Source organism: Bipolaris sorokiniana (assembly GCF_000338995.1).
Source record: "Bipolaris sorokiniana ND90Pr unplaced genomic scaffold COCSAscaffold_2, whole genome shotgun sequence".
Taxonomy (NCBI): Eukaryota; Fungi; Ascomycota; class Dothideomycetes; order Pleosporales; family Pleosporaceae; genus Bipolaris; species Bipolaris sorokiniana.
Window position 1 is genome coordinate 1,550,498 of NW_006911896.1, and position 27,706 is coordinate 1,578,203.

The window sequence follows — 27,706 nt, forward strand, 5'->3', positions numbered from 1 at the left end:
TTCCTCTAGTCCGCTTCTACCACAGCCTTTTGAAGACTTGCAATCCCCCGCACCAAGCGTCCAACAGAATCAACATGCCGATAATCATGAAGACTCCTGATGTCAACAACGCCTGCAATCTTCATGTAAGGTAATATCCATATCGCATATTGATACGATAAACATGGAGTGCTCAAGTCATCTAGCGCTGCCGCCAGGTCACAGATTATTGTCGTCGAGGTCGGACCTGACAGGACAAGATACATTCTACACAAGGAACTCTTAATTCACCACTCCGGACTGTTCCGACGCGAAATATCTCAAAATCCCAAGAAACAAAGTTTTGCTTTAGAAGACATCTTCACTGAGGAGTTCAGTTTCTTCGTGGACTGGCTGTATGAGAAAAAACTACCTTCATCTGCCCAAACTACCGAGTCTTGGCTCGCATTCTATGCATACATGGTCGCAGATCGGCTCTCGGTGATTCGCTTGAAAGTTGCATTGATGGATGCAATTTTTCATGAGCTTTCTTCACGTAGTGTGAGCAGCGACATGGTCTGTAGGCTTTTTGAGGCTCTACCAAAGAACGATCCACTGCTTCAGCTAGTTGTGGATGCAATCTGTATCAACGACGGCATCGGACGTATGGGTACAGAGAGTCTCGTCAGCATTGATAACTTGTCAAAAGAATATCTGACTCGAGTAATGCGCAAGTTTCATCATCTAAACCAACTTCCCGAGAAGGAGAGAAATTTATGTCGTGCAGACTACAGTATGATGGCATGCTTGTTGGGTTAGACTGGTGGAGGTGAAGCGTGAGGACCGTTCTAGTAACCGGAGGAGAACAGGCTGAGGAGAAAGCTTAGTGAGTGGAGTTGGACTTAAAAGTGCGACTTCACACGAAAAGATGGAACTTATGAATCATTTTTTTGATATTTAATGCGAAATCATATCAGGGGAGAGAGTTTGCACAGTTCAGGAATGACTCTAGATTCTTTTGGCGTTATAGGAGGAATGAAAGAGATGTTGCTTTCCCGCCAACACCCCGTTAGCGTGTGATGACATAAGTGAGGCTCCGCTGTCTTGGTTAGCGCCGCGCTCCGAGCTTCAGCAGCGCCATTCGTCATTTCCTATAAGCAACACTACTTCCACCACAGGTACCGTTCCTTTAACATAACTCTTTACGGTCCAGACAACGCTCTTGCATTAGCTTGCTAAGCTAAGAGATCCGTCGCACAAGGACAGAAACTGCGCGTTCGCAACCCAATCAAGTGCTACATCTCTAGTAATACACAGCGGTCTTGTAAGTCAATAGTCCACAGATCTGGGCGCATGTACTGATACGGCTCACAGTCAGCTTATACACCTTCCGCCGCAATCATGTCAGATGTCGAGGCCGAGCAGAAGCGTGAGGAGGATGAGCGTCTCGATACTGCAGAAGACCCAAACGAGGAGGTACGGTCTGAGCCCTCTCCTGCACGCGGAAGGCATTCGTCCAAGTTTGGCACAATGCGCGTGTCTGGGTATTCACATCGCAAGTAAAGGTACTGACGACAGCGCACAGGAAGAAATCTCTGCAATGAGGCGCCGTGTTCAGGAGATGGAGGAAGAGGCACAGAAGCTGCGCCAAATGCAGCAAGCCATCGACAATGAACGGCACGAGATGCGCGAAAGCAAAGAGGACGTTGATGCGCGAAGTGTCTTTGTCGGCAACGTAGATTACGGAGCCAGCCCCGAAGAGATTCAGGCGCATTTCCAGAGCATCGGTAGCATCAACCGTGTCACTATTTTGTTAGACAAGTTCACTGGACATCCTAAAGGGTCAGTACTAAGAGGGGGTTTTCTTTGAAGATTTGCGCGTCCTTGAACTTTTGAGTCAATTGCGCGCAATGAGTTGGCGCAAAGCCGGAATCGCCCGTCGCGTTGACTTCGTTTCTGTCTCTGGACATTTACAAGATCGTCTTTCGCTACCTGGCAAGAGTTTGGCAGAAAGATCGGAACGCTAATGAGCGTATGCAGGTATGCTTATGTGGAGTTCACAGAACCCCATTTGGTCAATGAGGCCTTGGTCCTCGACAATAGTCAATTCCGGAATCGCAACTTGAAGGTATGATTGTAGCAAATACGCCGCATGGTTGTTCAGATGCTAACTCATCCGTAGGTTGTGCCCAAGCGAACGAACCTCCCAGGTATGACGCGAGGCGGACGTGGCGGCCGAGGTGGCGGCCGAGGTGGCTACGGCGGACGTGGCTCGCCGTACGGACGCGGCGGATTTAATAGTTACGGCGCTCCTCCTCGAGGAGGTGGTTATCGGGGTGGATACCGCGGAGGAAGAGGAGGTTCCGCGTACCGTCCTTACTAGAGTTGGGCAATAGCACACATGGATCTGTGTTGGGTTTTCAACCGTTTTATTGAAGGAAAGATTCATAAAGGGGCACATGAAATTGGAACGGAGTCGCGGTGAAGCTTTGCAACAGCAAAGGGCTTTGTACTATACCTCAAAAGGTCCGCTGGGGGATATGCTGCTTGGAATATGGCATCAGATTTGTCCTCATTTCCACCACCCGGATATAATTTTCTTTCGAAGGGACACGCAGTTTTAATACATCTTTCGGTAACATCTATTTGAGACATTGCAGGATCGTGAGATGAGTGGCCAATTTGCAAGTCAATAGTGAATGCTATTCTGAAAGCAGGACGCTGTCAATGCAGGGAGAGATCAGGTATCGTAGCCCAAAAGCAGCTTTTTCTCCGCTTGCGTATCCTCTCGCCTTTGGGTATGATGCCCTAGACGCCAGGACCCGTCATGGTAGCGTCAAGGATGCTCCACAATGATTGCGCCAAAGCAAAGAAGCCAAACAAAAAATCCAAGAGCAGTTCGCTTCATTCTCTGATCTCTCCAGTCGCTGGGTACAACCCGGTGTTCGAAGGCGTAGCTTGTCAGACCTCCGTGTTCCTCGATCGCTATGACGATGGTAAAGTGTCTGCCGTAGCCCTCGCAGCAGAAGAGGCATGCGCTACAGAAGCTGCTACTTCTTTAACCTTCCTCAGCCATGCAGCACCCTTTCAGTCCTCTTTCCGCCGATGTTGTGCGTCATCGTCGAGCTACTAGGGGGCTGGGTTCTCCTTGACGATCTGCCTAACTTTGCGCTCGTATGCCGTCTTGTCCTTCTTGAACAGGTTGAAGGCGTCGGCTTGCGCCGGCGACTCTGGGTTGGGCTCGTCGAGCAGCGACTGAATACCTAGCAGGATCTCTTTGATATTTATCGCGGGCTTCCAGCCTTCTTCTTCGTTGAGGATGGAGAGGCAGACGGTGCCAGAGGGATAAACGTTGGGGTGGAATAGTGGTGGCACGAATTTACCTGTGAGTTGACACGTTAGCGGCAAGCTTTCAGTATATTAGGGCACCTGCGATTCTGCAGCTGAGTGCTTTGGGCAAAAGAGGGGGAAACATACACTTTGGTGGCTTTGTTGGGTACTCATCTGGGAAGGTGACTTCCAACTTGAACAGGCCGCCTTCCCAAATGGTCTTTTCCTTGCCTGGTACACCGCAATCCCACTTCTTGAGGTCCATCATGCCGTTGGCGCCACGCATGGGCTTTGCGAAAAAGCCGAAGGGATGATCCCGCCGCCATGACTTTCTGGTGCACTGTTAGTAGGTAAACAAAAGACAGGTATGGATGGTCGCGCACCTCTCCTCCGAGAGCCGATTGATGCAGAGAGACATTGCAGGTGCGAGTGTGAGGCTGGAGTTTGCGCTTGAGCTGTCCTGTATCGGGGTCTATTTCGGGCGTTGACAGAGAGGGTGGTGTGTTTTTTGCGCGAGTTGTGAGCCGCCGGTTGAAGAGCGTGCGGGCGTTGCAGTTATGTACAGGTGACAGTGGTGGTGAAGGTGAGCGAAAGCGGAACGAGACAAGGTGAAGTCGAGTTGCGGGCGCACGTGACGTGACAACAATTATCTCCCCCGGGGCGCGTCACAGCGTTGGGATTGTCGTCCCAGTGCTAGTCTAGATCCCGCTGGCAGTATTGGGAAGGTACGATGGCCGATCTTGCCCCGCGCTAAACAGTGGCCCCCGCTTATGTGAGTGAGGGTACATACCGCTGGGCCAGCCGAGGCTGACGTTGCACATGCGTTTGGCTCATGCGTATTCTTTACCCTTGCCTCTCCACCTTGTATTCCCTATCGTTTCTTCACCTGACCGCCTGGAACTGAGTGTGGGCAAGCATGGCGGACACGACTGTGAAGAAGGCAGAAGAGCCGCAGCTGGCTAAAGCAACACCTGCTACCACCACTGCCCCTCCTCCACCCGAGGTTGCATCGGATCCCGAAGAAGACGACCTCTCTGACCTTGACGATGTACTGGATGAATTCGCAAACACTAAGCTTGATGCCAAAGCACCGACGGCCTCCTCAATAGAAGCTGCGTACCCCAAATCTGACAAGGCTCCATCATCCTCCGGACCTGGTAGGCCGCCCGAAGATGTGTCGCCAGCAGACTTGTTGCTTGATGACCAAGAAGAATTTCAGAAACAGCTGCAAAAAGAAATGGAGCAGCTCCTTGGGCAGGGCGACTTCCAGAAGCAATTTGAAGAGATCATGAAGGAGATGAGTGAGGAGATGGGCGGCGCAAATCCTCTGGATGCTGGTGGGCATGCGCATAGCGAAGGACAAAAAGCTGCGGGAGCATCCACTTCGTCTGAAAAAGAGACTGTTGCAAAGGCTGAGAAGAGCTTCCAGGAGACTATTAAAAAGACAATGGAGCGCATGCAATCTTCGTCTGATACTGCCGCATCTGCTGCTGCATCTTCCTCGCAAGACGATATTCTTGCACAAATGCTTGCGTCCATGGAGTCCGGTGGCTTTGGAGGCGAGGGAGGCGACGAGGACTTCAGTAAAGTGCTTATGGGTATGATGGAGCAGCTTACGAACAAGGACATCTTGTACGAGCCAATGAAAGAGCTGGACGACAAGTTCCCAAAGTGGATGGAAGAGAACAGGGCAAAGGTGGAGAAAGATGACTTAAAGCGATATGAGGAACAGCAGACATTGGTCCGAGAGATTGTGGGCAGATTCGAGAGAAAGGGCTACAGTGATGATAATGCACAAGACAGGGAATATATCGTTGAGAGGATGCAAAAGGTATGCTATCACTTTCAGAATGCATCTTGTGGTATATATACTAATAGTTCATAGATGCAAGCCGCTGGCTCGCCACCGCCAGATCTAGTCGGCGACATGAATGCTGCTCAAGAAGCGCTGCAGGATATGGATCAGGGCTGCCCAACACAGTAGCCTCTCCTTGTGTGGTCGCCTGTCCGCTTCGCTCTTCCCAGATACCCTTCCTGTATACAAATGATGCTTTCTCCGCCCATCACACCCCTGACAATTTATAACGAACTGCCTTATGAATTGTACATTGTATAACCAGGAGAAGCTCAAAGATCCATCATATCCGTATCCATCATGTCCTCGCTTCCAAAGCCATGCTGCACTGTCTGCGATGGCTGCTCTGACTGGCCGTCCTCAGCCATTGCACACTTCATGAATATCAAGTCGTAGTCTTCATCGTCGCTACCATAGTGATGTGGTTGCACATCCGGTTCCTGCTCTATGGACGCAATTAACTGTTGGAGCTCGTACTCCTCTTGGGCGGCAACGTAATCGGCCTCTGTCATATCAGGATCAAATTGCGGCGCGTTGTTGAACATGATAGGTAATTGCGCGTCCTCGGAAGGTTCTTCGATAATGTCATCATTCACAGGCGGTGCCTGACGCGCTTTCTCTGCTTCCCAGCGTTTGCGTTCTGTTACAAAATCCAGTTGTTGAATCTACGTCATCGATGAATTGTTGGTTTCTCAAGGGTATCGTGTTCAAGCACATACCTGTTCGCCTCGTGACTCCCATTTCTTATCTTCGCGGTTATTTTGCACCCGCTTGAAGAACATGTCCCTTCGTCTCTTTGTAGCTGCATCGCGCGTTTGCATAACTGGGTTGGATTTGAATGTGCGCTGTGGAGTTGCTGATTGTTCCTTGATAGGCGAAGACATTGTGAAGTCGAAGATTTGAGGTTGCACGTTTCCGGAGCGCTCAGATAATGGTGACGAGCGTGGTGGCGTGTACGGAGAGCAATGCGCCATTTGGTGGGAGTAGAGAGACGTTGTAAGAAACATTTTTTTTGGAGTAACTTGTTGAATTCGTTGTGTTTAGTTGGGTAGGTAAGAGTTAATGTGCGAACTGTAAAAGTGACAATGTGGTTGTATGAGGGGTTCAGTGTGGATGTAGATGGGAGGCAAAGTAGGTGGAGCAGACGCGAGAGAACGCGCGACAGAGGCACGGTGGTCTGTGCATACTATCGATAAGAAACATGCCTAATTTTCCGCGGCACGCCAAAGCAGTACCAGGATGCCATTAATTCCTACCAATACGATTCAGATGAAAGAAGTTTGGACTACATCTTGCTACAACCCCAGTTCTAGCCCACAGAATTTGTCCCCACCACACTAATGTATTGAGATGGGCATAACCTTCTGCCATCTGCTGCCACAGCTTCTGGCAGCATAGAAATTGTTGTGAAGCAGCATATGTACATGATGAATAGGTACCAAAAGTCGTCGACAGGAATTAGTCTGATGATTGATCAAAGGGTGAGAGTTGAGGGGCCTTTACATATTGTGAAGGGCACATGGCGGTCAGAATGCTATTCTAAAGGACAATACATCTGTCGCAAATTCTGTTGCTAGGCTCTCGCGTGCCACACGCGCACGCCCTGGGAAGCCGAAACATTTGCCGCATCTGCAACGCACACACACATACATATATATATAGATGGCAGGTATACTTGCTTATGGTCTTACTGACGTATGTATTGATTATGGGCAGCATCTCGAAAAATTGAACATGGTACCAACATTCGTCATGACGTCAGACCAGCCCTTCCAGGATCTACGGCGCATCGTTGCTCTACAAGAGCCTATCACACAGCTTGCCACTGAAGAGCATCGGCATAGGGAGATGCATGATACCAATTACACATTGCCATGCTTACGCTATTTTCACCGATGTTGGACCCACCTGAACTCAGCTAGTCCGCCACATTTCCCTCGACCAGACAGAATACGGCAATGCGCTAGTGCTTTGCAGTCTGCAGACCCGCCATGCCGCTGGTCGAGATGTTTCGTTTGGCGTGGCGACATGCAAACTTGCAACTTCACGCCCCCACGATACCTGGGCAGTCGCTAAACCAGGCCGCCTCTGCACCTGCTCCAAACGTCAAAGGACGCAACATGGGTCTTAGCGAAGCTTGTACTAGATGTTACCTGCTCCCTGTGCTGCATTGAAGCGCATCCATCATCATGAGCCAATCCCCAACCAGTCGCGGGGCGACGAAGAAGAGCCGCTACGACATGAAAAGAGAACGGGATGTTCGGCTTCACTATGGGGCCGCCTTCTGCAACATACCACGCGTTGACAACCTGGCCACTCATGTCCCCCACCCATCTCACGACTCGACTCTCACGGCTTTGTGCCAGCTAACCGCTATCCGCATGGGAGGCCAGAGGGCCATGATCTCAATTCTCGAAGAGGAACGACAACATATCCTAGTGGAAGCTACCTGTGGTTCTCCTCTCCACCCAGATACACCAAAGGACGCGCAGGATTCGCTGTGGGCTGGAAGTGTCAGCATTCCTCGTAATCTTGCATTATGTGAGAATGTATTGGATCTTAGTCGTGAGAATAATGTCTTGGTTATCAATGATCTTGCGGCACACAGAAAAACTGACCTTCAGGGTGCTGTTTACAGCAACTCTGATGCGCGTTTCTATGCTGGCATTGCACTCGTATCCCCAGACAATACAATAGTCGGGACGTTATGTATCTTCGACAACCAACCTCGGGACGGCCTGACTAGTGAGCAACTTGGTCTTTTCAAGGATCTAGCATCGACAATTATCGGGTACCTGAACACATATACAATCAGGGATCAGTACAGTCGAGGAGAAAGATTTACGCGCGGCCTGATCTCTTTCGCTGAAGGTGCGACAGCTCTATTGCCTTTTGAGCACAACGAACAACAAAACCCATCATTGATACCTCAAGAATCTCCGGACCTATCTTCGGAAACAAAAGAAGATCCTCTCTCTACATACGGCAGGGGAAGAACGGAGGTGGACGATCCATCACCGGACAATTTGCCTTCCCTGACCCATAAGGCAACTACCGCGAGGTCTACAAGGCATCGAGCAATAGGGACACTTCAAGACTCTATTCTTCCCATGGACTCAAAATCAATGTTTTCTCGTGCGGCAAATGTCATGATGGCCTCGAGTAATTTGGATGGGGTGCTTATACTAGATGCAAGCGTTGCAGCAAACGGAGGCCAACGGCGCAGCAATACCACTTCTCGAAACAGGAGCAGTGTCGATTCTCCGTCTGAATCTTATCAGTCGGCATCCTCTAGCGAGGGACCGAGTTCAAATAGCACAGAGAGCAACTCATACAATGCATCTTCAAACTCCAAAACATGTAAGGGCGATGTTCCATGACTTAGATGTAAAGTAGTAACTGACCTCACCCGAAAACTTACAGGTCAGTTGCTTGGAGTTGCTACTTCTAACGACAAGGAAAAGGCAGCATATGGGTCGTTGTTGGAGTCTGATCTTGCGCGTATGCTCCACGAATATCCACGTGGCAAAATCTTCACTTTCACGGCCAGCGGCATATTTGTATCCTCGGACGAGACCACCTCGAGCCCTTATTTCACTGAGCAGTTACCCAGAATGGTTTCTTGCAAACGCCAGACAAAGAATTGGTCAAAGAGATGCTCGGAAGCTATCCACACAATGTTTCCTGAAGCGGCTAGCGTCGCTTTTGTTCCATTCTGGGACTTTGAGAGGTCACGATGGTTTGCGGGCTGTTTGTGTTGGAGCAACAACCCATATCGCTTACTTTCTCCCTCTGTTGATTTGATTTATTTCAAGATTTTCAGCAACTCAATAATGAGGGAGTTGTCAAGGCTGGATGCTATGGCTTTGGATCAGGTAAGATGAGACAATTTGTATATGCTATATTAAAAGCTTCGAGCACATTCGACCAACTTAACATCACTATCTATCATGCATACAACTCTTATGACTATGCTTGGCTAACACTTTCCTAGGTTAAATCAACATTTGTAGCCTCCATATCTCATGAGTTACGATCCCCTCTACACGGAATATTAGGCACACTTGAATTTGTCAAGGATACGTCTCTGGATTCATTTCAGGCCAGTATGCTTAATTCTTTGCATGGCTGCGGAATAACCCTTCTTGACACCATCAACCAAGTTATGGATTATGGCAAGATCAGTGAATCAAGAAACAGCATCTCCTCGAAACGAATAAAGAGTGAAAATACCATACGGCTGTCTTGCAAGCCAGTAAAGAGTAGAAGGAGGAAAGATCCCGCTTTCGATATTGGCACTGTGACAGAGGAAGCTGTAGAGGCTGTATTCCTAGGGTCGTCATACATCCCTGTCACCGCTAAATACATCGAGGAACTTCCATCTAGAACAGGGCATGAGTCGACTCCTCTTCCGAAACGCAAGGTACGCTTTGTAATACTTGAAGTGGCATATGAAGATGATTGGATGTTCTCTTTTCCGATCGGGTCATGGAGACGGATAGTTATGAACTTGTTCGGAAATGCTGTAAAGTATACAGAGTCAGGCTGTAAGTCAAACACTTTTCAATCTATCAATGCTGTGGTAATCAACTGCGTTGGTTTTAAAGGTGCACTGTGGTAACAGTGTATAAACCAAACGCGTTCCCAGAAATTCGCACTCTTTAAGTGCCATAGCAACCTTGTTCTCTGAAGCGAACATTTGCTGTTTGGTTCTTTCTTTGCTGAAAGATGTATTGCTAACATGGGGCTTTTGTAATCAGACGTTCACGTTTCCTTGCGTGCTAGTAAATCAGCGGAAAACACTAATGCACCTACAACGATTATACTTACGATAACCGACACGGGCTTGGGAATGACTCCCAGTTTTCTTGCCAACCGGATATTTGAACCCTTTTCCCAAGAAAATTCACACTCGCCTGGTACCGGACTGGGTTTGAGTATAGTCCGACAAATCATCGACATGAGCGGCGGGAAGATTGAAGTCAGCAGCCAACCGTCCATTGGCAGCAAAGTCACGGTTAAACTCGCCCTTACTCAGCCGGAGCCCTCAGATTTATTGATGGCCGAGCACAGACGGTTTCAATCCACCCTTTCTAGATTGCATGGCCATAGAATCTGCATACTTTCCAAGGAAATGACAAGGTCTCCAGATGATGCTGATTACTCGCAAGCTGAAGAAGGACTTGTGCGCTTCACCAATGCGCTCGCCAATACTCTCGAAAAGCACTTGAAGATGGACGTCGTAAAGTCTACTGACTCGGAATACAACGGTGCAGATATTGTCATTTGCCCAGAAGTTTCCTTCGGTTATCTCAACACTATTCGTCGCCGTAGAACCCGCGATCAGCGAGCTCCTGTCATTATCTTTATTGGAATGGACGCACTTGAAGCAGCTACTCTTCGCTCAGATGTCCGTGTGACTTCCAAGCAGTCTGTAGTTGAGATCATAACTCAACCGTGAGTAACTATTATTATGCTTGTTTCAGAAGATTTTGACTAACCTGATCAGATGCGGGCCGCACAAATTGGCTTTTGTTCTTAATCGATGCCTGGATCGATACGACCAACCTCGTGACAATGTACAGCTTTCGAGGGCGGTCAGCCAGCTTCCCCAAACTGCAACACATGGAGTTCAAGAACTGGGCATTTCCATTCGGCCACTCAGCCCTGCTCAACTGAATGATAGATCATTGCAGGCTAGACCCGGAAGCAACGCTGCTAAATCTCCAACTACAACGCCTACCGCACAACCGGTACATATCCCACATCAGGAAGAAGACTTGGCCGCATCCTATGTACTCATCGTCGATGACAACATGTTGAACCGAAGAGTAAGTATCATTCTCTGTACATTGGTATAGTTCTGATGATATCAGTTACTTGTGGCATTCATGAACAAGATTAGTTTACAACACCAAGAGGCGTCAGACGGTCTTGAGGCGCTTCGCAAATACCAGGCGGACCCACACAAGTTCGAGATGATAATCATGGGTAATTAGTTTGCCCTACTCCGAATCTAATCTGCATAGATACTTACGATATGGCAGACATGTCAATGCCGGTTATGGACGGTATGGCGGCTACTCGGGCGATTCGTGAACACGAGCAAACCCACAATTTACCACGCAGCTATATTATCGCATTAACTGGCCTCGCATCTTCGAGCGCCAGGCTGGAAGCATGGAGCTCAGGCATCGATCACTACATCACCAAGCCTGTGAACTACAAAGAGCTTAGAGAGCTATTGAAAAGCGAGAAATCGCGAAAGAATGGGCGCTGGAGACCCACAGAAGTGCCTAAGAAAGTACCTGAAGAGGTTGTAGAGGATGAGGCTTGATTATGAACGATCGCGTCGTATACTGGTTCGAAACAACAGCGTTCAAGCCTTCAGTTCTTTGAGGACGGCTATCGATATCTACATGCACAACGCTTTCCAAGACACACATTCCCCACCACAATCATCAGTCTCAAAACTCGCACAACTCAGGGATAACGCAGCCCATTTCATTCAAGCCCCGACAAGCAAAGCTCCAGAAGTTTCATCTCCTCATACCCCGTTGTGTTTCTCGCTGGACCGAAGATGCATAACAGAGTATACGCAACAGTTTCGTAAATAGAAGAATACGGTGCATCTTGCACAAATATATAGAACACTATACATATATGTATATCAATCTGCTTCTCGTAGTATAGCATACACCTCTCCATCTATATGTACCGTTCGTACGGTCCACATCTCTTACTAATATCTGGCGTTTTGCATGATGCGTTCTGCGGGTCTACTTATCGCCCATTATCGCCTCTTGTTGATCGACTCGGCGTTGGGATTTTAGCTTTATGCTAATTGCACACTAGCACTAAGACATGTTGGCATGGTGTCAACACCCCACGTGGACCCGGACATTACATCGCCATAACGCAAGATAACAAAAAGTTTATTTTGTTATAAATTTTTGCTTCTTTCATCAAAGCACTGATCGGGCTTGTGGTTTAGTGGTATAATACTCCCTTAGCATGGGAGTGGTCCGGGGTTCGATTCCCCGCGAGTCCATCTCTTTTTGCCATCTCGTCGGCTTTCCTCATCATTTTTGCCTCTTTGAATTTTTGTAACTTTTTTTTGGCTATCACCCCAAGCTGTGTATGCACGTGTTGTTATGTGCACGGTAACCTAATGCCCAACGAACAAGGTGTAAAGGTTGTTGGCGCAGTTGGGATACCAGTTTTCTTTTGGTTACTTGATTCAGGTTCAATTGGTATTGGAAAGAGGCAGATTAGATTTACTGCAATTGATTATTGTCTGTCAAGAAAGAAGTTGTTTTCATTTACGGGCTCTCCCTGTATCTACTGCACAGCAACCTTGTTCCACTTGAGCCCCTCAGTCAAACTGCCCATCCTTGCATCCCAATTATCCACGTAATAGTTATCCCTTGGTTTCCAGGGCCCCGTATTCGCACACTGGGGCATCTTTCTCGCGTTGGTCTGGATATACGTGCTATTAAGCGGCGAGGCCGACACTGACTTCTCTTTCTCGACATCGGTGATGACGGGCACCACACTGGTGTATCCGTTATCGCGCTGGTACTTGATGAGGCGAACATAAAGGCGAGACGCGGCATCGGAGCCGAGGGTCCACGAGGCGTTCCAGTAGCCGATGATGTTGCCGAAGTTGGGGAGGGAGGTGAACATGCTTGCGCGCCACATGTATTGGGCGCCGAGATCGACGTGTTCGCCCTCGACGGTTGTTTGCATGCCGCCGAGGAAGTTGAGGTTGAGGCCTGTGGCGGTGATGATGATGTCTGCGTCGAGTTTGGTGCCGCTGTTGAGCTCGATGCCGGCGGTGGTGACGGTCTTGATGGTGTCGGTCACTATGTGTGCTTTTCCGGAGCGGAAGGCTTTGAAGTAATCGCCATCGGGACAAAGACACATGCGCTGTTGCCAGGGGCCGTAGCTTGGCTTGAAGTGTGGGTCGATCGGGAAGTCTGGTGGGAGCTGGGAGGCTGCTTGTTTGATGATGAGATTTCTGGCTGTGGATGGGAACCATATGCAGAATTTGTAGATAAGGATGGGGACGAGGGTGAACATGAAGCCTGGGTAGGTCAGCAGTTAGATCATGGGGCGGAGGGGAAGATTTGGCGACATACGGTTGTAGCGGAGGGTAAACCACTCGGGAGCATACTTCTCAACCCACGATTTCCTCTTTTGACCTATACTCATAATGTAGCTAGGGCTCCGTTGCAGCTGTGTGACGCTTGCTGCCCCGCCGTCAACTAATGCAGGTAAAAGGGTAATGGTCGTTGCGCCGGATCCAATAATAACAATCTTTTTGTCCTTGTAGTCGAGATTCTCTGGCCAGAACTGTGGGTGTATTCTCTGTCCCTGGAAATTGTCGATGCCTGGTATGTCTGCCTTCTGAGGCTCGTCATAGTTGTAGTATCCGGTGCCCATGATCAACCATGAGGTCCAGTAAGTGACTCTCCGGGGCTCTCGTCCGACATCATTGCCGACTTCCACCTCGACTCGCCAGCGCTGCTCATCGGTCCTCCAGTCTGCCGCCAAGACTTTGTGCTTGTACCGGATCTTCTTATCAATGTCGAATTTTTGCACCGTCTCCTTCAGATAGCCCATGATGTTCTCTCCTCTTGCAATGGGCTCCTTGTTGCGCCAGGGGTTGAATTGGAAGCCTAGCGTGTACAGGTCCGAGTCGGAGCGCACACCGGGATACTTGAACTGCGACCATGTTCCGCCGAGTTCGTGGCGCGCCTCGAGGATGGTGAATTTGACGTCTGGCAACGACTCTTGTATGCGGTAGGCGGCGTTGATACCGCTGATTCCTCCTCCAATAATCAACACATCAAAGTACGAGTCGATCATGGCGGGCAGCAAATGCGATGTGGTGGTGACACGGACGGGTGAGCAGGTACTGGGAAAGGTGGATTACAAGGCCAGGTATATGTAGTGTCGTCGGGCGGTGAGACCAGCCGGCATTGACATGTGTACAAAGGGGACCCCGTCTCCACAGCTTGGTATATAGCCTTTGTTCATGGCCCCAGACTAAAACTGAGCAGATGGGGTGACCGAGCTCAAAATTGCTGTAATGCCGTCACCCCTGTATTGTGGCTGTGACGTTGGGAAGCATAATTACACGGTAACAGTCTAACTGGTTCAGGCAGGTATGCATGTCGGGTTCGGACTGGGGCTTCGCTAATGTTCCCATCTTGCAAAAGCGACCTCACTCCTCGGCGCCCGAACAAACTTCTGCCTTGTCGCCACCAGAATAACTGAGTGCCGCAGTCTTAATGTATGACTGACGGCTTTGGTCCTCATCCTGGCAATCCAAACACAGGCAAAACAACATTAGACATAGTTTCGGAAGTCTGGTTCAAGCAACCCAATTTATGAGGGATTGTAATTATCATAGTTATCCTACTGTATTGTTACAGTAACTATGATCCTCACCCCCACATGCACAAGGTGAGATGCCTGCGCCACACCCACGAGGCACAGCCAGCTCTAGCTCAATGTGATTGGGTCGGGTAGTTTTTCTTTTCTTTATGCCGTGCATTCGAATACATCGCATTGGAGACCGCAAGCGAATCAAAGACGTCATCTTCTCTTTTTTTGCGCCAAGGCAAAATGTCTAGTCAACAAGTTGTGGTTCAGTCTGCGATTTGGATGGTGCGCGCACTTTACTGCAAACAGCCTACGCCCGCATGTTGGCGAGCTCCGGTGCGGCTTCTCGCTTCCGCTGGCTTTGTGTGTGATTGGGTGTTGCACGTTGATGGGCCTTTGGTACCGCAATCTAGGCCGAATTCGTGTGCGTGGATGCGGTGATGGACACGCAGTGGCGTCTTGTCAAGCTCAGGGTGATCCCTCGGCTAGTCGGACAAAGTCATCGCAGACTCAAGACTTCCGATACCGACTGCCTCGGTATGGCTTTGACCACACGACAGCCCTGATCTGGCCAACGACTGCTATGCACTACATTCACATGTCTCTCGCAACACTTGCTTTTGCAGGTTAGTGTACATACACATACACGCATGTGCGGGGAGAAAGAATATGACTGAAGATGGTATCATTCAATTAACGAGAATAAAGCACTCTATCGTGCCTTTGGTGCGAGAAAAACCCCGCCCGCTACAAACTCAAATCTCTATAGCGTCTGCTTTCCTCTTGTCTCAATGGGCAAGATCAGCATGCTAAAGAACGCCGCGATGAACAAACCACCACTTGCGTAGATGGGCGCCTTGGGGTTGCCACTACTAGCGAAAATGGCGACAATAGGAGCGCATAATCCAGCAACTCGGTTCAAGAAACTGCTGATACCAGTACCAGTACCGCGGATTGGGCCAGGGAAAACCTCGGGAGTGTATGCGTACAGCACACCGTACATTATGTTCTGGAAAAAGGCTTCCAAGCAAGTAAAGGCGAGCTGAAAGTCCGAGTCGCTCGAGATTGTGAACAGAAAGACAAAGACACCAGTGATGACAGTCGCAATGGCCATCGTTCCCTTGCGGCCCAGGAACTTCAGCTCAACAGCATAGCATGCCAAGAACGATCCAGGAACACCGACAATGGCAGTGATAGCATAGTTACGGTACACGGTGCTGACGTCGTTTTCTACTTCGCCTCCAGAGTTGGCCAGGTATTGTGGCAGGAAGGCGTTGAACAGCGGGTATGCCATGCCGATAGTAGTCCATTGGAACCACAAGAGCACAGTTGTCAGTCCAAGCTTCTTGTCCTGGAAGAGGATTTTGAAGCGGTCAAAAGAAAAGCGGCTGATGGAGCGCTTGATGATTTCCAGGCTGCTAAGCTTGGCGTCCTCGCCAGTCACTTCCTGATCGCCCCCAATGTAGTTGAGAATGTCCTCGGTAAGCCAAGTGTGCGTCTTATTACAATGCGCGATTCCGTAGACGGTTGCTACAGCTTCAGCCTGGCGGCCACGTGACAGCAGGAACTTGGGTGACTCGTAGAGATGGAAGAAGAAGAAACGCGAGATGAACATGACGAAGGTGATGGCTCCAAGCGTCAGGATGAGATATCTCCACCCCATGTTGTCTGACATTTTGCACTGTCCGGTAGGAGTGCCGGCAGGGCAGGAAAAGTTGGGAATGAACGCCCATGCAACTAGAACGGATTAGCGCTGTACACCGACTAGGGGTCTGCTCGACTTACGCAGCGAGGCAATCAGGTTACCAATAGGCCAGAAGACGGAAAGCAGTGTCAATAGATTTCCAGATGTTTGTGGGAGGAATTCCAGGAAGAGTGCTCCGTCAACAGGAAGATTGCCACCAACACCAAGTCCGATACAGGCGTAGAGAGCACATGTGCCAATCCAATTGGGACCACCACCCGAGGCCAGACCAAAGGCACCGGCAAGGAATAGAGTAAAGTTGAACGCAACACGGCGGCCAATAATGTCTGACGCGGTACCCCAGAATGATGCACCGATGCAGAGGCCGAGGAAGAGCGCTAGGGTGGTATATCGGACTTCGCTCTCACTGATACCAAACTCAACCGATAATTGTGGTAGTGTGAGTGCAACACCCTTCACAATGGTAAGCCACGGCAACTGCAAAAGTACATCATGTACGTACCTGCAACCATAGGTTGTCTGCCATCCATCCGCATCCCGCCAAGATAAAAAGCTTCCATTGGTAGCGGCCCATGCCCATATCGCCCAGGGCTCGGTTGATGACCTTGGACTTGCCTAGGAGAGTTTAGTAAGTGTTGGTCGTTTCACAACTGCTAGGAAAGCTGGCAGTTTAAAGTAGCTTAACGTACGGTCATACGGCGTGTCGGTGCCTGAGGCGGCAACATCTGCTTCGATTTCTGCTTTGAGTGCTGCGAGAGTCATTCCATGGTTAACAACACCACTTGATGCATCACTTTCGGGGCGCTCAGGTTTATCGTCTTTGGAGTCTTTTTCAGAGGGCGCAGGGGAGTTGCTCTGGCGGTCGTGGGGAGTGGGGCCGCTGGGGACTGATTCTTCAAGAGGCACATGAACGCCGGGGAATTCATCCACACTGTGCGTCTTGAAGGGATTTACAAACATTGTTCGAGGCATGTTGATGTAGTGAGAGTGCTGCTTGGAGGATCAATGGTCGTGGAGGAGTAGTTGCTTGGGTTTGGCGCAATGGTATTGAGGGTTGGCAGCAATGGGACAGTCGCAACTGGGATGATCGTGCTTTGGGTCGTCGTTACCTCACCAAAGAGGTTGAGTCGTGGGGTCGCTGGAATTCGGTGGTGGTGGTGATGGTGGCGTTGGCGTATGAATAATGGCGTATGTCGATCCTTCACGTTGGTTTCACCCAAGCATAGGATGCTGGAGGCTTGTGAGGCTTGGAAATGCTTGTGTATTTATATGGCAAGCTTCCACAACAGCGAGGCCGTGGGGAGTAAGGGGAAAAGTATCGAGCAAACTTCATCCCAGACGTGGAGAAGAGACCCTCATATACCATTGCGAAGACCCTGGTGCCTGGCCCAAGTCAGAAATCTTTTGCGATAGACGCAGGGAATGGAGAGTCTTCGGTGAAATGCGCCAAGGAGGCGGCTCTCAGCGCGCGCGATGACATCATGCCTGGTGGGTCCAACACCGAGCCATCACGTTTCTATACCCTTGAGTGCAAAGATCAGCCAACCCTGCAGCTGTCTTTCGCTGCGCCAGTTTAGTCGGCCGTTTAGCGGGCGCATCGTTCTCTGTGCCCATGAGCCCTACGTAGGTTGAACAGAGAACGGGCACACCGTCTCGTGTCCCCTGGGCTTGCCACTCGTCACCTCATGCGCAATGACAACACCTCGACACACACAGTACGGTCCATGGTTCGCCCATGCATGTCCCCAATGCAGTGAAGAAAACTCAATCAGACGCTCTCGAGTGAGTTCAGATGGCATCGTATCATATCGTATACAGATTTGTTCTCGTAAGTGGGATTGATCTGTGGCGGCTCCAGAAAATTTTGCCGCGTTCCGAAACGCGACTAGAGGTATTCGTTACGTTTTCGTTGCTCTGGCTTCGCACACGCGAAAAGGGCAAATAAACCGTCCAACTCCACTTGGAAGTGCCGGCAGGTGTGTGCCATCAATCTAACCATGTACCGTAGGTAAGCGCGGGGTGGGTGGTGGTCCCTCATCGCCTGTCTCCATAAAGCATGCCATTCCTGGGGCCGACTCCAGTTCCCCGGGCAGGGCCGAAGTTCAATCTTGAGATGGGATCGACATACGCGTGTCCGGTGCTCTCTATAAATTTTCAGGGAAAAAACCCGAGGGGCACTGTTTCGCCGTTGGGGTCGTTGCCGCTGGTCATGACGGTAGAGGAAAGCAGACCCTTTGACCCCACAGCCACCACATGCCTTCATTTCTGGCTGTCGACAAATCAAGAATTAGAGCCAAGCCGGAACGAGATTACCATGTGGATCTACGTAGCAGTAGCACAACAGCCTAGGGATGTTGTATCGATCGGAAGCAGAAGCAATATCACGCAACGTCCCGCCCCGGGTGACCCCGATCCATGTATACATGTGTACAGTACTTTGTCGATATTGTAAACTGGCTTTAGGTAAAAATCGTCTCTCTCTATCAAACAATAGGTATTCATTGAATTCACCGTATAGTTCATTTGTGTTGCAAAGCAAATTGAGGTAAAACAATTAACCAATTGAACGTGAGACCTGCTGCAAGAGACACTCGGCAGGCATCCGCCTCACACGATAACTAGATGTACCACAATAACCAGATGTGCCTGAGGATTAAGAGCGCCCAAGCTCTTACAGATATACAAGTTGACGCACAATTGCTCGTACAACAGTAGACCAACTCAACTCGACGTGCTGTACTACTCGCTTTGGCTAATTCATCTCAATCGCCTTGAGCTCGATATAGCCATATATATCCATACACATGTGCTCCTAATTTTCAAATCGTTCCTTCTGTAAAAGGTGTTGTTACGTCAGAACTGGCCCCTCGGGGATCGATTGTGCTTCCTGATCTGGGCTCCGCGGAAGTCGCAATCATATTAAAACCTGGCTTACCCTAGGCACCTCCGAATGCCTTGAAACATGAAAACACTCAATCAACTACTATTATATGCTGCGCTGTTTCAATATGGAAATTAAGCCTCGCCGTTAGCTCAATCAACTGGATCCCTCCAATCGCGATGCCACCTTCACACCCCGCTCAACTCCCACAGTCCTCGTAACCCCAACCGTCTTACTCTCTTCTATCTTAGCACCGAAAGAGGTTTCGTCACCCTCAAAGAACACATCACCGCCACCCTGCAGCAAACGATTGTCTCTCTCTAGGGAACAAATGCCCTGACCTGAATACGTCGACCTTTTGCAACACCGCATTCAAGCTCTAAACAATGGAAAGGAACATGCGCACAGATGCATTGGTCAATACACGAGGTTGCATCTTTCCTAGATGCGGCTAGCCAGGCCATCCACACATTAGCAATGTTGAAAGTGAAAACAAAGATAAGACCGATAACAATGACGGCAACGCGCAACGATCTTCACGGAGAATGCAACAAGTCGCATGTCTAAACTAAACGCACACACTATACAGACGATGAAGGCCATACGTTCTAGCTACGGAAGTCCGAAATAGCAAACAGTTGGCGTCTTGCCTTCCGTGTCCATTCTCGGTTCCGATGAAATGCACCCATCTCGAACTCGGGTTGCTGCTACACCAACATCATAACGAGGAAGGAACGCACGAAGCGCAGCGTTCTCGGTTTGAAACGAATTCCGCACTATCGCAAGGTCGAAGAGCGCGATGCGTCACAGTTTTTCTCAACAAACCCAACCGTAAATAGGACGCGCAAAGAAAAGGCAATGTCAAATGCTGGGTTGGAGTGGTCCAGCTGCCGCCTCTCTGTCATTGGCCTGGCAAACTGGGCCGACTGGGCGGTGTAGATGTGGCAAGCGCAACGATTGGACGGATTCGTGTCCCGGTCAAATCCCGGAACCGCATCAACATAAGACGAGGTACTTGTCACCTTTTAATCTACCTGTTTTTCCCCAATACTTTCATAGCTACAAGTGAGCGAATGAGGTGAGTACAACAGTGCTTTTCATCCATAGCGCATTCAAGGAAGTGTGTATGTGTAAGTTGCGTCGATTGTGTCAACCGCTGCATCAGCACAGTTCGCCACATTTTCACCTTTTATTGCGACAATTACTAATCTTCCTCTTTAGGCTTATTGTCTGCGCAACCTAGAAGTCTATTTGTTTACAAAGGCACCAATACACGACTCATTGCTGAATGCACAACACCTTCACAACACCCCCCTTTCCATCTGTGATGGCATAGAGCTTTATCCACCTTCAAGCCTTTATCTTGCAAAGGCTCTACCAATCAGTTGATATTGTTAGCCTCGAGGACCCTGCCCAGCCGTGTCCGAAGTACTATGCCCTCCGTTATGTGCGTATGCATTGAGATGCAAATCTTGCCAAGCCCAGATCTGCTCCATACCGCCCATATCAACGGCATTAGGATCACCGAGGTTGCCGAACGGATTTTGCGCCAGAAATTGATCAATATCGAATGAGAGAGCATCCGAGATGGGCATCGTTGTAAGGGCTCCAGTTGCAGGAACTGACGACTGGGTGTTTGCTTCCAAAATTGGCGGTGGCCGATACGGTAATGGCAACCCTGGTGGACACGTCACAGCCACCGGTGCCGGCCCACGAGCCGGCGATGATCCCCTAGGTACAGGGATACCATCTTGTTTCTGTCGCTTGTCGATTGGCAAATGCTGCCGAAGCGAGGGTGTTGCCTGCACGAGTTTGAAGAGAAAGTTGTAAGAAGTTGCGCCTAATTTCGTGGACAAGCTCAGTTGATACAACCTATCAAGCGAACTATCAATGACTTCCATGACCTCATCGCGGTGAGGTAGCATATTTTCGCGGTCATGGATAATGGCAGAGCAAAGTAAGGTCGCGGTATCGAAAATGCAGAAAACGACCATATGAAATTTCGCGTTAATCGGAAACTCATGATCAAACAGCTTGCGTGCAACTTCAAGCAGACGGAGCGCAATCTCGATCCCCTTCTTTCGAAATTCGTCGTCCCGGTCGCTGAGCTTATCTTCTCGCTCACCCGTAAGATATGTCTTGAAGAAGTCGAGCATTGTCAAAAAGATGACGCAGTGTAACTGGTGTCGCTGGAATACAAAGTATGGATGTGCCTCGTCGAATGAGGTATCGGGGTTCGTAACACGAAAAATCGCGGGCAGTTCGTCGATGAACTTATGACACTCGTCTTCAATCTCCAAGACCTTCTCAGCAGCAAGATCGGCTTTGGACGTCGCGTCGCCCATCACAGCTGCCACTCTTCGCCCCAGGTGTGCTTGCAGAGCCATGTGTGTGAAAGGTGAAAGAATATTTGGTTCTGTAGTCGATTGGTCGAGCCGCAGGTTGGGAAATTTGAAAGAAAGATTCTTTTGGTTAATGAGGTTTGGTCGACCTAGCCACGCTGACATCTGCCTGACGGACTTTAGTAACCGAGTTTTTCGATCACATCTCTTTACTCACCAATCCCATATGTAAAGAAGAGTCCAGATTCGCCTTCTGATTTCTATATCAAACTCAGACAAGTCGTCAATACCCGCATCCCTATCGATACCCAATTCTTGCGCCTCGCGAATAGTACGTGAAAGGGTATGCCATGATTCGACGATTTTCGATTCCGATTTCAGCCAGGCACACTTTAAGAACTGCTCCTCTACCCGCTCAATACTTGTCCTCGATGCTTCAAAGCCCCAGCTAAGTTCCTCTGCCGCGGCCGAGAAACGTTCGGTGAGCGTTTGTGAAGTGCATGCCAACTCGAACTCAATCATCTTGCGAAGCGACGGTGTCAGATATTGTACAGAGTATGCACACATCCGCAAGAGTAGGCATGTGAATTCGGGGGAAAGCTGTTTGGCGGCACTACGATCGGCCCACCATTGAACATATTGCTCTGCCAACGACGGCCCGTATATTGCACTATAGCGGTAGTTTACCGTGTTCAAGAAGTGATTGACGATGGCGTCTGCATTCGGTCAGCAGTGCCGTCAACGTTGCAATACTTGCACATACCAGTTATGGATCTCGGAGGAACAGCATACAGCACCTTCTGCACAACGTCGCTTGCTATGACTTGTGTCAGAGAGTGCTTGGACGAGCTCTGCGAGAACTACCAGTCAGCATGGCTTCTCTATCAAGGTGAGCAACTGACATTGTCTTCACTACTCCGAACCTTGTAATGGACATGACCTGGCATGTACCCCCACACCTTTAGCCCATCTTCAAGTACCTCATGCTCGCTGTTTTGTCTGACAAAATGCGGCTTTGCCAAATCCGGGGCACTTCTCTTGACGCCCTGGGTGTTGCTGGACGAACCTGCTCTATAATGTTGCTATTACCGCCAGATTCGGCCAATCAAGGGGTAGGAGAAAGAAGGATCAACATACCGAGCAGACTCGGGCGAGGGCTCTTGCTGAGCTCGTTTTACAGAGAACTGACATAGCTGTGGCACCCTCCTCGCCTGACAATGGTTGCAGGGCCACTCTCGCGAACACTAGCCCTGCCGTTAGTCCACGGAGTTTGATGCAGGGTTGGTCTGGGGTAGGAGAGTCAGACCTTTTGCTTCCGACGTTGGCACTCCGTGCACGACATTGTCGCACGGTTCTCTTTCTGTGGCTGCATTCTTCAGCAACTACGTCACATGAAGGAAAAAATAGCGCAACTGATGCCCCCCGAAAGTCCTGATGAAAACACCCTAATACTCAGACGAGCACTTTGGTGTTGTTGACGTTACGAGCCAAGTCTTTAACATCATCCCCACCAAACCCACCCGGAGCCGCTCCGCCACCTCCGTGGGCCGGACACCTCAGATCCAGATTTCTTGTCCCTAACTCCTTAGCCAATCACGTGCACATTTGTGGCAAATGCCTTTTCCTTCGACAAGCTTTCCGATTCGTCTGGCAACGTCGCGATTCCAAATCTGCTAACACGTTCAATGTAGCCGGCTGTCCGAGAAGACATGCACACCAGAAATTACTGTTCCCGCAAGGATTTTCCTATACACCTCGATATTGGGCGCCGTTGCTTGACTGCCATATGCAGCGTATCCGTATAGTTTTTTGCCGATCAGCTGAGTCATGCCGTCCGGCATCAGCGCTCGCCGAGTGTACTCATCGAGGCATTAATGACTCCTGCATTTGAAAACTACCGCCAGCCTTCCCGAAGGACCTTCCTGATTGGTAAACAATCAGATGAACGTCTATCCCATCTTGGCAATTCATTCACTCCATGCGTCTTCATCAATAGCCACTGGGACTGTACGTAAAACGATGATATCCAATACGTGAAAGGGGAACGTGTCGCATCAATGCACAGCTATGTACCAGACCAAGTAGGTAAAGATGAGAGCTCTCTGTGCCTTGCGAACTTTTTTGCTTTTTGCTTTTCATCAGTATTTTCTTGAACACATCTATCATGTCGTAAATAGAGTAAGTATATTGTCGTCTCCTTTTATTCCAAGCAGATCTTTACTCTGTACAGTGACAATGGTGAGGGGCGGGCCAGCCCCAAGCCATACGGCTCCTACAGGATCTCAGCTGCCAAGACTTGAGATAGACTTTGAGCCAATTAACCCAATGCTACACACAAATGTACAGGGGTTTTTTTTCGCCACGCTGGCTTGTAATGCAGTGCTTGGCACATACTACAGCACACACACGACTGCAAGTCCATAGTCTGGCCGACACGAAACATTTCAAAAAGGTGATTATTACTCATTTTCAACATAGACAGCGTACATGTACTGTTTCTCCGTGGAGATTCTGTGTTTCTGTTTTGCTTCTCTCTACTTTTCGAAAAACATTTGAACGAAAGGAAAATAAAACAAATTATGTGAGACCGAATTTCCGCAAATGGGTGATGATGCCCCGACCTTTTAAGCCTTGGCCTCAGCCTCATCGCTGGTCCTGTTCATCTTGCGAATGTGCTCCTCGCCAGTGATGCTCTCATCACCCATATCCCAGTCCTGCGCCAGATCCTCGAGCGTCCTGCGCTTGGTTTCTGGGATAAGCAGTGTGGTGAAGATACCAGCAAACATGAAGGCAGAGAAGATCTGCATGACGTGGTTGAGCCACGGGCTGGGGTTGGCCTTTGTAGGGTGGCCTCGTGTTCGCAGTGGGGCAATGGCGCCCTGGGCGATGATGGAGCCAATCTTTCCTGAGCCGGCGGAGATACCGTGAGAGGTAGAGCGGTAGCGCGTGGGGAAGCATTCTCCGGGAACAATGAAGGTAGTTGTGTTGGGTCCCCAGTTGAAGAAGAGCTGGATGAGGACGTAGATGGCAAGCATGGCGTGGTTGCTGAGGTGCTTGTAGGCAAAACCCTAGGATAATGTTAGTCGTGATGCTCTTTTTTTTGTAACTAAAGATTTTTCGTGGATGTGTGAACGTACCCAGATGATGAAGAGGATAGTGAGGAGAGTAAAGCCAATCAGTTGAAGGGGCTTGCGACCAACAGTGTCAATGGTTGCGACTGCCATCCAGTAACCTGGAATGGCACCGGCGCAGATAAGAATAGCATTGCCAGCAGCAAGGTTGTAGAGCTTGTGGTACAAGTTTTCACCGCTGGCGTAGCCAATAGCCTGCAGCACAGTCGAAGAGTTCAAACCAAGGCCATAGAAGGCGACATCAAGAAGGAGCCATGACATGGCAGTTCCAAAGAGAATCTTGCCGTTGCGAAGCTTTCCGTAGAACCTGAAGAAATCCTTGAAGGAAGCCTTGGGAACTTCGAGCTGGGCAGCAGACTGACGGCGAGCAGTAACTTGGGTGATCTCGTCGACATTTCCCTCACCGTGCTTGCCAGAAAGATATTGCTTCGCATCTTCATTTGCCTTTTCGACATCACGAGCGACATCGAAAGTGTAGCGAGGCGTCTCCGGGATGGTAAGGCGGTAGTAGAGGGCAATGCAGGCAGGGACGATGCCGAGTCCAATGAGAGCACGCCACATCTGATCGACAGCGACCTGGCATTCACCAGTGCAGGTATCGTAGCCACTAGCCTTGACGAGCTTGCCCTTAAAGCCGGTGACAAGGCACAACATGACGAGAGCACCGCCAAGCTGACCGAAACCCTGCATGGCGAAGACAGCGCCCATCATAGCACCACGCCACTTGGTAGTAGCGAACTCGGAAGTGATGATGGAAGATAGTGGGTAGTCACCACCAATGCCTTGGTACTGGTCAGTAGTGAAGGATAAAAAGTTACACGAGAGACGTACCGATGCCCATGAGCACACGCCAGAAGATGATGAGACCAACAACTGACGTTCCTGGACCAGGACCAACCAGAGATTGTGCGAGGGTCGCAACAATGATCAGGATGAGCTCAAGACCGTACATCTTCTTACGGCCAACGATATCAGCAAGTGCACCGAAGCCAACTTGTCCAATGACCGTGCCAGCCGAAGTGGCTAGCTTGATGGCCGTATCTTGCTGGGTCAAAAGAGTGCCCTTGTGGTCCTGCTTGTAGACGATACCCAGCATAATGGTCAAGAGGGATACACAGAAGATGTCGTAGCTGTCTGTGAAGAAACCAGTACCAGCGACCAGAATGGCGCGTACATGGTACCAGCCGAAGGGGGCCTTGTCGATTTCGGCGAGAGCAAGACGTCGGCGCTCATTTGGGTCCTCAATATGCTACTCCAGGTCAGTGTCTTGCTAAAAAGGGAGGTTGGTATGTAGTAGGTGTACGAACAGAGAAGTCACTGTGATGATTGTTAGCAAGAGAAATATTTCAAGGGGCAGAACATGCAGGAACCGTACTTGTTGAAGTTGTGGAAGGCGGAATTTCCGCCAGCCGTCTTAGCAGCCATTTCAAAGTCTTAGCAAGTGCTTACGCTGGCCTTGACGAAGCTTGGTACCGCAAAAGACGGGTGAGCAAGATGAGGGCTGCTTGCCAAAACAACCGGGCCAAGCCTTGTACTTATACCCAAGCTCTCTTGTCAGGCTGCGCGGCATGCTTATGTTTTGAAGTGAGCACTAGACTGCAGCCAATCTCAGTGTCAGATTGAAGCACGCGCGGAAGGTTTGCCAAGATTTCCTCGGCCATGCCGCTGCAAAAGGCGAGAGAAACATCCAATGTGCAAATCCAGGCCTGAGCATGGCACTCCGTTTCAGTGAATGGCGCAGCCGCTGAGGCGTTTGCTGGGATTCCTGTATCCTGGTAGTTGAGCCGGTGGGGTGAAGGCGTGTGGTCCATGAGCGTTGTAGTCCATTCATTTCCCCACGTGGCCGCTAGCGATGCTTGGCCAGAACACTTTCTCCAACCACGATGCCTTGGCCACAACATGGGGTGGAGGCTTATTTGCAGCCCAGGCCTGCGACAAGGAAGCTTCGGGCTATTGGCATCTGCTTGTAACGTAGGCATGACATGCTTAGCACACGGTCGATCCTGGACTGACAAGTAATGCATGCGTGTCTCGTCAATGGCGCATCTCAGCAACCTCAATCCCACGTTCTCCTTCTCGATCTACTGCACGGCTGTCTGATGCTACATCAAGATCAACGACCCAGCCGAGCCCACTCTTTTGCGGGTTAGGCAGTCTGGCCTTCGGATTGCCTGTGGGACTCGCATATCCGGCGGGTCAAAGAACTAATAGCCTTTACTGTCCCACGTCCCGGTGTGGTGGTCCCACGGGTTCGGCTATCGTCTCCTAATTGGATGCCGCCAAGATGTCCTTGGCAAGGTGGGCCGTCAGCGCCGGAGTATTCCTCCATAAGGGTAGCAACGCGGGATCATGCTGCACTTCTCGAATGTCTAGCATGAAATGCTATTGGGGCTTGGATAAGTATGGGGGTCCTACACATGGAGTAGCATATTCCACAAATATCGTGCCCAATCACGCCGCTGCACGTGGGACGCAGCTGAGTTACCGAATGTCTGAATCTGCCGTAGTAGCACACGACAGCTGACAGTATTGCCCATCGCCCCTGTGAAGCATGTCTTCCGAAGCTGCAAGAGTTTAGCTCTATGCAATCAGAGATCCGGGAACCGAGTTGATGGGCTTGGCGCCTTTTTGGCTGCCGCCAATGAGCCGCTCAGAATGTTCGCATCCATGTATCGGGATCTGAGAGACGGGCTTTCCTCTCTCATTTCTTCGCTTCCAGATGCCCTTGAAAATATCTGGCCGTGGAAACACCAGACTTTCGGCCTCCAACTTTTAGTCTTGATTCGCTCATGAGGTCTTTGTAAGTGAAGGCTTCTATGTAGTCAGCATGGACTCTTGTGCGTCCCCCTTTTGGCTGGCCAACCCAGGGAGAGGTCGAAAACATGGTCTTGTCTTCTTTGTTGGTGTCCTTTCCCCAGGGAAACAGTCGTATTTCGTATGGGTCATTTGGATTTACATGTTTACTTCTTGAGTTCGAAAAAGAGGAATATCGAACTGTTTCTTCGACGAAGTTGCCACAAACGCGTCATTCCCCCACAAAGCTTAGCTTCTCAGTTTCCCGGTTCCCCGTGTCTCCGTTTCGGATTTCAATACCTCAGGCTGATGAGGCATTTG

General features: G+C 49.9%; 10 protein-coding genes and 1 non-coding gene across 11 annotated transcripts; 5 read left to right on the forward strand and 6 right to left on the reverse strand.

Moving 5' to 3' along the window:
• Positions 1-183: 183 nt before the first annotated feature.
• COCSADRAFT_349952 (uncharacterized protein) lies at positions 184-815 on the forward strand (the record flags this gene model as incomplete). The annotated part of the gene is made up of 1 exon (XM_007697839.1): positions 184-815. A coding segment is annotated over one exon (594 nt), but the record flags the coding sequence as incomplete, so codon positions are not given.
• Positions 816-1,208: 393 nt separating this feature from the next.
• Positions 1,209-2,563, forward strand: COCSADRAFT_272630 (uncharacterized protein). The gene is made up of 5 exons (XM_007697840.1): positions 1,209-1,282; positions 1,333-1,434; positions 1,544-1,800; positions 1,999-2,086; positions 2,141-2,563. The coding sequence occupies exons 2-5, from the start codon at positions 1,360-1,362 to the stop codon at positions 2,339-2,341; spliced, it is 621 nt and encodes a 206-aa protein (XP_007696030.1). The 5' UTR covers positions 1,209-1,282; positions 1,333-1,359; the 3' UTR covers positions 2,342-2,563.
• A 524-nt stretch (positions 2,564-3,087) lies between these two features.
• COCSADRAFT_80936 (uncharacterized protein) lies at positions 3,088-3,706 on the reverse strand (the record flags this gene model as incomplete). The annotated part of the gene is made up of 3 exons (XM_007697841.1): positions 3,088-3,341; positions 3,436-3,620; positions 3,672-3,706. The coding sequence occupies 3 exons, from the start codon at positions 3,704-3,706 to the stop codon at positions 3,088-3,090; spliced, it is 474 nt and encodes a 157-aa protein (XP_007696031.1).
• A 498-nt stretch (positions 3,707-4,204) lies between these two features.
• COCSADRAFT_167664 (uncharacterized protein) lies at positions 4,205-5,272 on the forward strand (the record flags this gene model as incomplete). The annotated part of the gene is made up of 2 exons (XM_007697842.1): positions 4,205-5,119; positions 5,174-5,272. The coding sequence occupies 2 exons, from the start codon at positions 4,205-4,207 to the stop codon at positions 5,270-5,272; spliced, it is 1,014 nt and encodes a 337-aa protein (XP_007696032.1).
• A 143-nt stretch (positions 5,273-5,415) lies between these two features.
• Positions 5,416-6,150, reverse strand: COCSADRAFT_167665 (uncharacterized protein; the record flags this gene model as incomplete). The annotated part of the gene is made up of 2 exons (XM_007697843.1): positions 5,416-5,808; positions 5,863-6,150. 2 exons carry the CDS (start codon positions 6,148-6,150, stop codon positions 5,416-5,418), a joined length of 681 nt encoding a protein of 226 aa, XP_007696033.1.
• Positions 6,151-7,198: 1,048 nt separating this feature from the next.
• Positions 7,199-11,839, forward strand: COCSADRAFT_178254 (uncharacterized protein). Its single transcript, XM_007697844.1, has 7 exons — positions 7,199-8,503; positions 8,567-9,018; positions 9,138-9,690; positions 9,904-10,600; positions 10,653-10,974; positions 11,020-11,134; positions 11,191-11,839. The coding sequence occupies exons 1-7, from the start codon at positions 7,333-7,335 to the stop codon at positions 11,478-11,480; spliced, it is 3,600 nt and encodes a 1,199-aa protein (XP_007696034.1). The 5' UTR covers positions 7,199-7,332; the 3' UTR covers positions 11,481-11,839.
• Positions 11,840-12,122: 283 nt separating this feature from the next.
• On the forward strand, positions 12,123-12,194 carry COCSADRAFT_t10. Its single transcript has one exon. It is a non-coding gene; the product is annotated as a tRNA-Ala (tRNA).
• A 187-nt stretch (positions 12,195-12,381) lies between these two features.
• COCSADRAFT_108920 (uncharacterized protein) lies at positions 12,382-14,186 on the reverse strand. The gene is made up of 2 exons (XM_007697845.1): positions 13,285-14,186; positions 12,382-13,230 (listed from the first exon to the last, which is right to left on the reverse strand). Exons 1-2 carry the CDS (start codon positions 14,012-14,014, stop codon positions 12,485-12,487), a joined length of 1,476 nt encoding a protein of 491 aa, XP_007696035.1. The 5' UTR covers positions 14,015-14,186; the 3' UTR covers positions 12,382-12,484.
• A 1,020-nt stretch (positions 14,187-15,206) lies between these two features.
• On the reverse strand, positions 15,207-17,616 carry COCSADRAFT_33339 (uncharacterized protein). Its single transcript, XM_007697328.1, has 4 exons — positions 16,928-17,616; positions 16,741-16,853; positions 16,319-16,691; positions 15,207-16,270 (listed from the first exon to the last, which is right to left on the reverse strand). The coding sequence occupies exons 1-4, from the start codon at positions 17,208-17,210 to the stop codon at positions 15,297-15,299; spliced, it is 1,743 nt and encodes a 580-aa protein (XP_007695518.1). The 5' UTR covers positions 17,211-17,616; the 3' UTR covers positions 15,207-15,296.
• Positions 17,617-20,513: 2,897 nt separating this feature from the next.
• Positions 20,514-22,652, reverse strand: COCSADRAFT_156859 (uncharacterized protein; the record flags this gene model as incomplete). Its single annotated transcript, XM_007697846.1, has 5 exons — positions 20,514-21,630; positions 21,679-22,177; positions 22,225-22,321; positions 22,364-22,543; positions 22,599-22,652. 5 exons carry the CDS (start codon positions 22,650-22,652, stop codon positions 20,514-20,516), a joined length of 1,947 nt encoding a protein of 648 aa, XP_007696036.1.
• A 1,167-nt stretch (positions 22,653-23,819) lies between these two features.
• On the reverse strand, positions 23,820-26,114 carry COCSADRAFT_134154 (uncharacterized protein). Its single transcript, XM_007697847.1, has 5 exons — positions 25,968-26,114; positions 25,900-25,909; positions 25,424-25,841; positions 24,599-25,374; positions 23,820-24,529 (listed from the first exon to the last, which is right to left on the reverse strand). Exons 1-5 carry the CDS (start codon positions 26,015-26,017, stop codon positions 24,086-24,088), a joined length of 1,698 nt encoding a protein of 565 aa, XP_007696037.1. The 5' UTR covers positions 26,018-26,114; the 3' UTR covers positions 23,820-24,085.
• Between the last annotated feature and the right edge of the window lie 1,592 nt (positions 26,115-27,706).

What these genes read in the sequence shown, in the direction of transcription:
- COCSADRAFT_134154 (XM_007697847.1), bottom strand. Translation starts at nt 26,017, where the DNA reads ATGGCTGCTAAGACGGCTGGCGGAAATTCCGCCTTCCACAACTTCAAC. An exon ending in GCGTGTGCTCATGGGCATCG is followed by an intron (nt 25,375 to 25,423) that starts GTACGTCTCTCG and finishes ACCAGTACCAAG; the next exon opens with GCATTGGTGGTGACTACCCA. An exon ending in CTATCCTCTTCATCATCTGG is followed by an intron (nt 24,530 to 24,598) that starts GTACGTTCACAC and finishes ACATTATCCTAG; the next exon opens with GGTTTTGCCTACAAGCACCT.
- COCSADRAFT_108920 (XM_007697845.1), bottom strand. Translation starts at nt 14,014, where the DNA reads ATGATCGACTCGTACTTTGATGTGTTGATTATTGGAGGAGGAATCAGC. An exon ending in GTTTACCCTCCGCTACAACC is followed by an intron (nt 13,231 to 13,284) that starts GTATGTCGCCAA and finishes TGACCTACCCAG; the next exon opens with GCTTCATGTTCACCCTCGTC.
- COCSADRAFT_272630 (XM_007697840.1), top strand. Translation starts at nt 1,360, where the DNA reads ATGTCAGATGTCGAGGCCGAGCAGAAGCGTGAGGAGGATGAGCGTCTC. An exon ending in TTCACTGGACATCCTAAAGG is followed by an intron (nt 1,801 to 1,998) that starts GTCAGTACTAAG and finishes GAGCGTATGCAG; the next exon opens with GTATGCTTATGTGGAGTTCA. An exon ending in TCCGGAATCGCAACTTGAAG is followed by an intron (nt 2,087 to 2,140) that starts GTATGATTGTAG and finishes ACTCATCCGTAG; the next exon opens with GTTGTGCCCAAGCGAACGAA.
- COCSADRAFT_33339 (XM_007697328.1), bottom strand. Translation starts at nt 17,210, where the DNA reads ATGCCTCGAACAATGTTTGTAAATCCCTTCAAGACGCACAGTGTGGAT. An exon ending in CACCGACACGCCGTATGACC is followed by an intron (nt 16,854 to 16,927) that starts GTACGTTAAGCT and finishes AAACTCTCCTAG; the next exon opens with GCAAGTCCAAGGTCATCAAC. An exon ending in TAACCTGATTGCCTCGCTGC is followed by an intron (nt 16,271 to 16,318) that starts GTAAGTCGAGCA and finishes AATCCGTTCTAG; the next exon opens with TTGCATGGGCGTTCATTCCC.
- COCSADRAFT_178254 (XM_007697844.1), top strand. Translation starts at nt 7,333, where the DNA reads ATGAGCCAATCCCCAACCAGTCGCGGGGCGACGAAGAAGAGCCGCTAC. An exon ending in ACAACATGTTGAACCGAAGA is followed by an intron (nt 10,975 to 11,019) that starts GTAAGTATCATT and finishes TGATGATATCAG; the next exon opens with TTACTTGTGGCATTCATGAA. An exon ending in GTTCGAGATGATAATCATGG is followed by an intron (nt 11,135 to 11,190) that starts GTAATTAGTTTG and finishes ACGATATGGCAG; the next exon opens with ACATGTCAATGCCGGTTATG.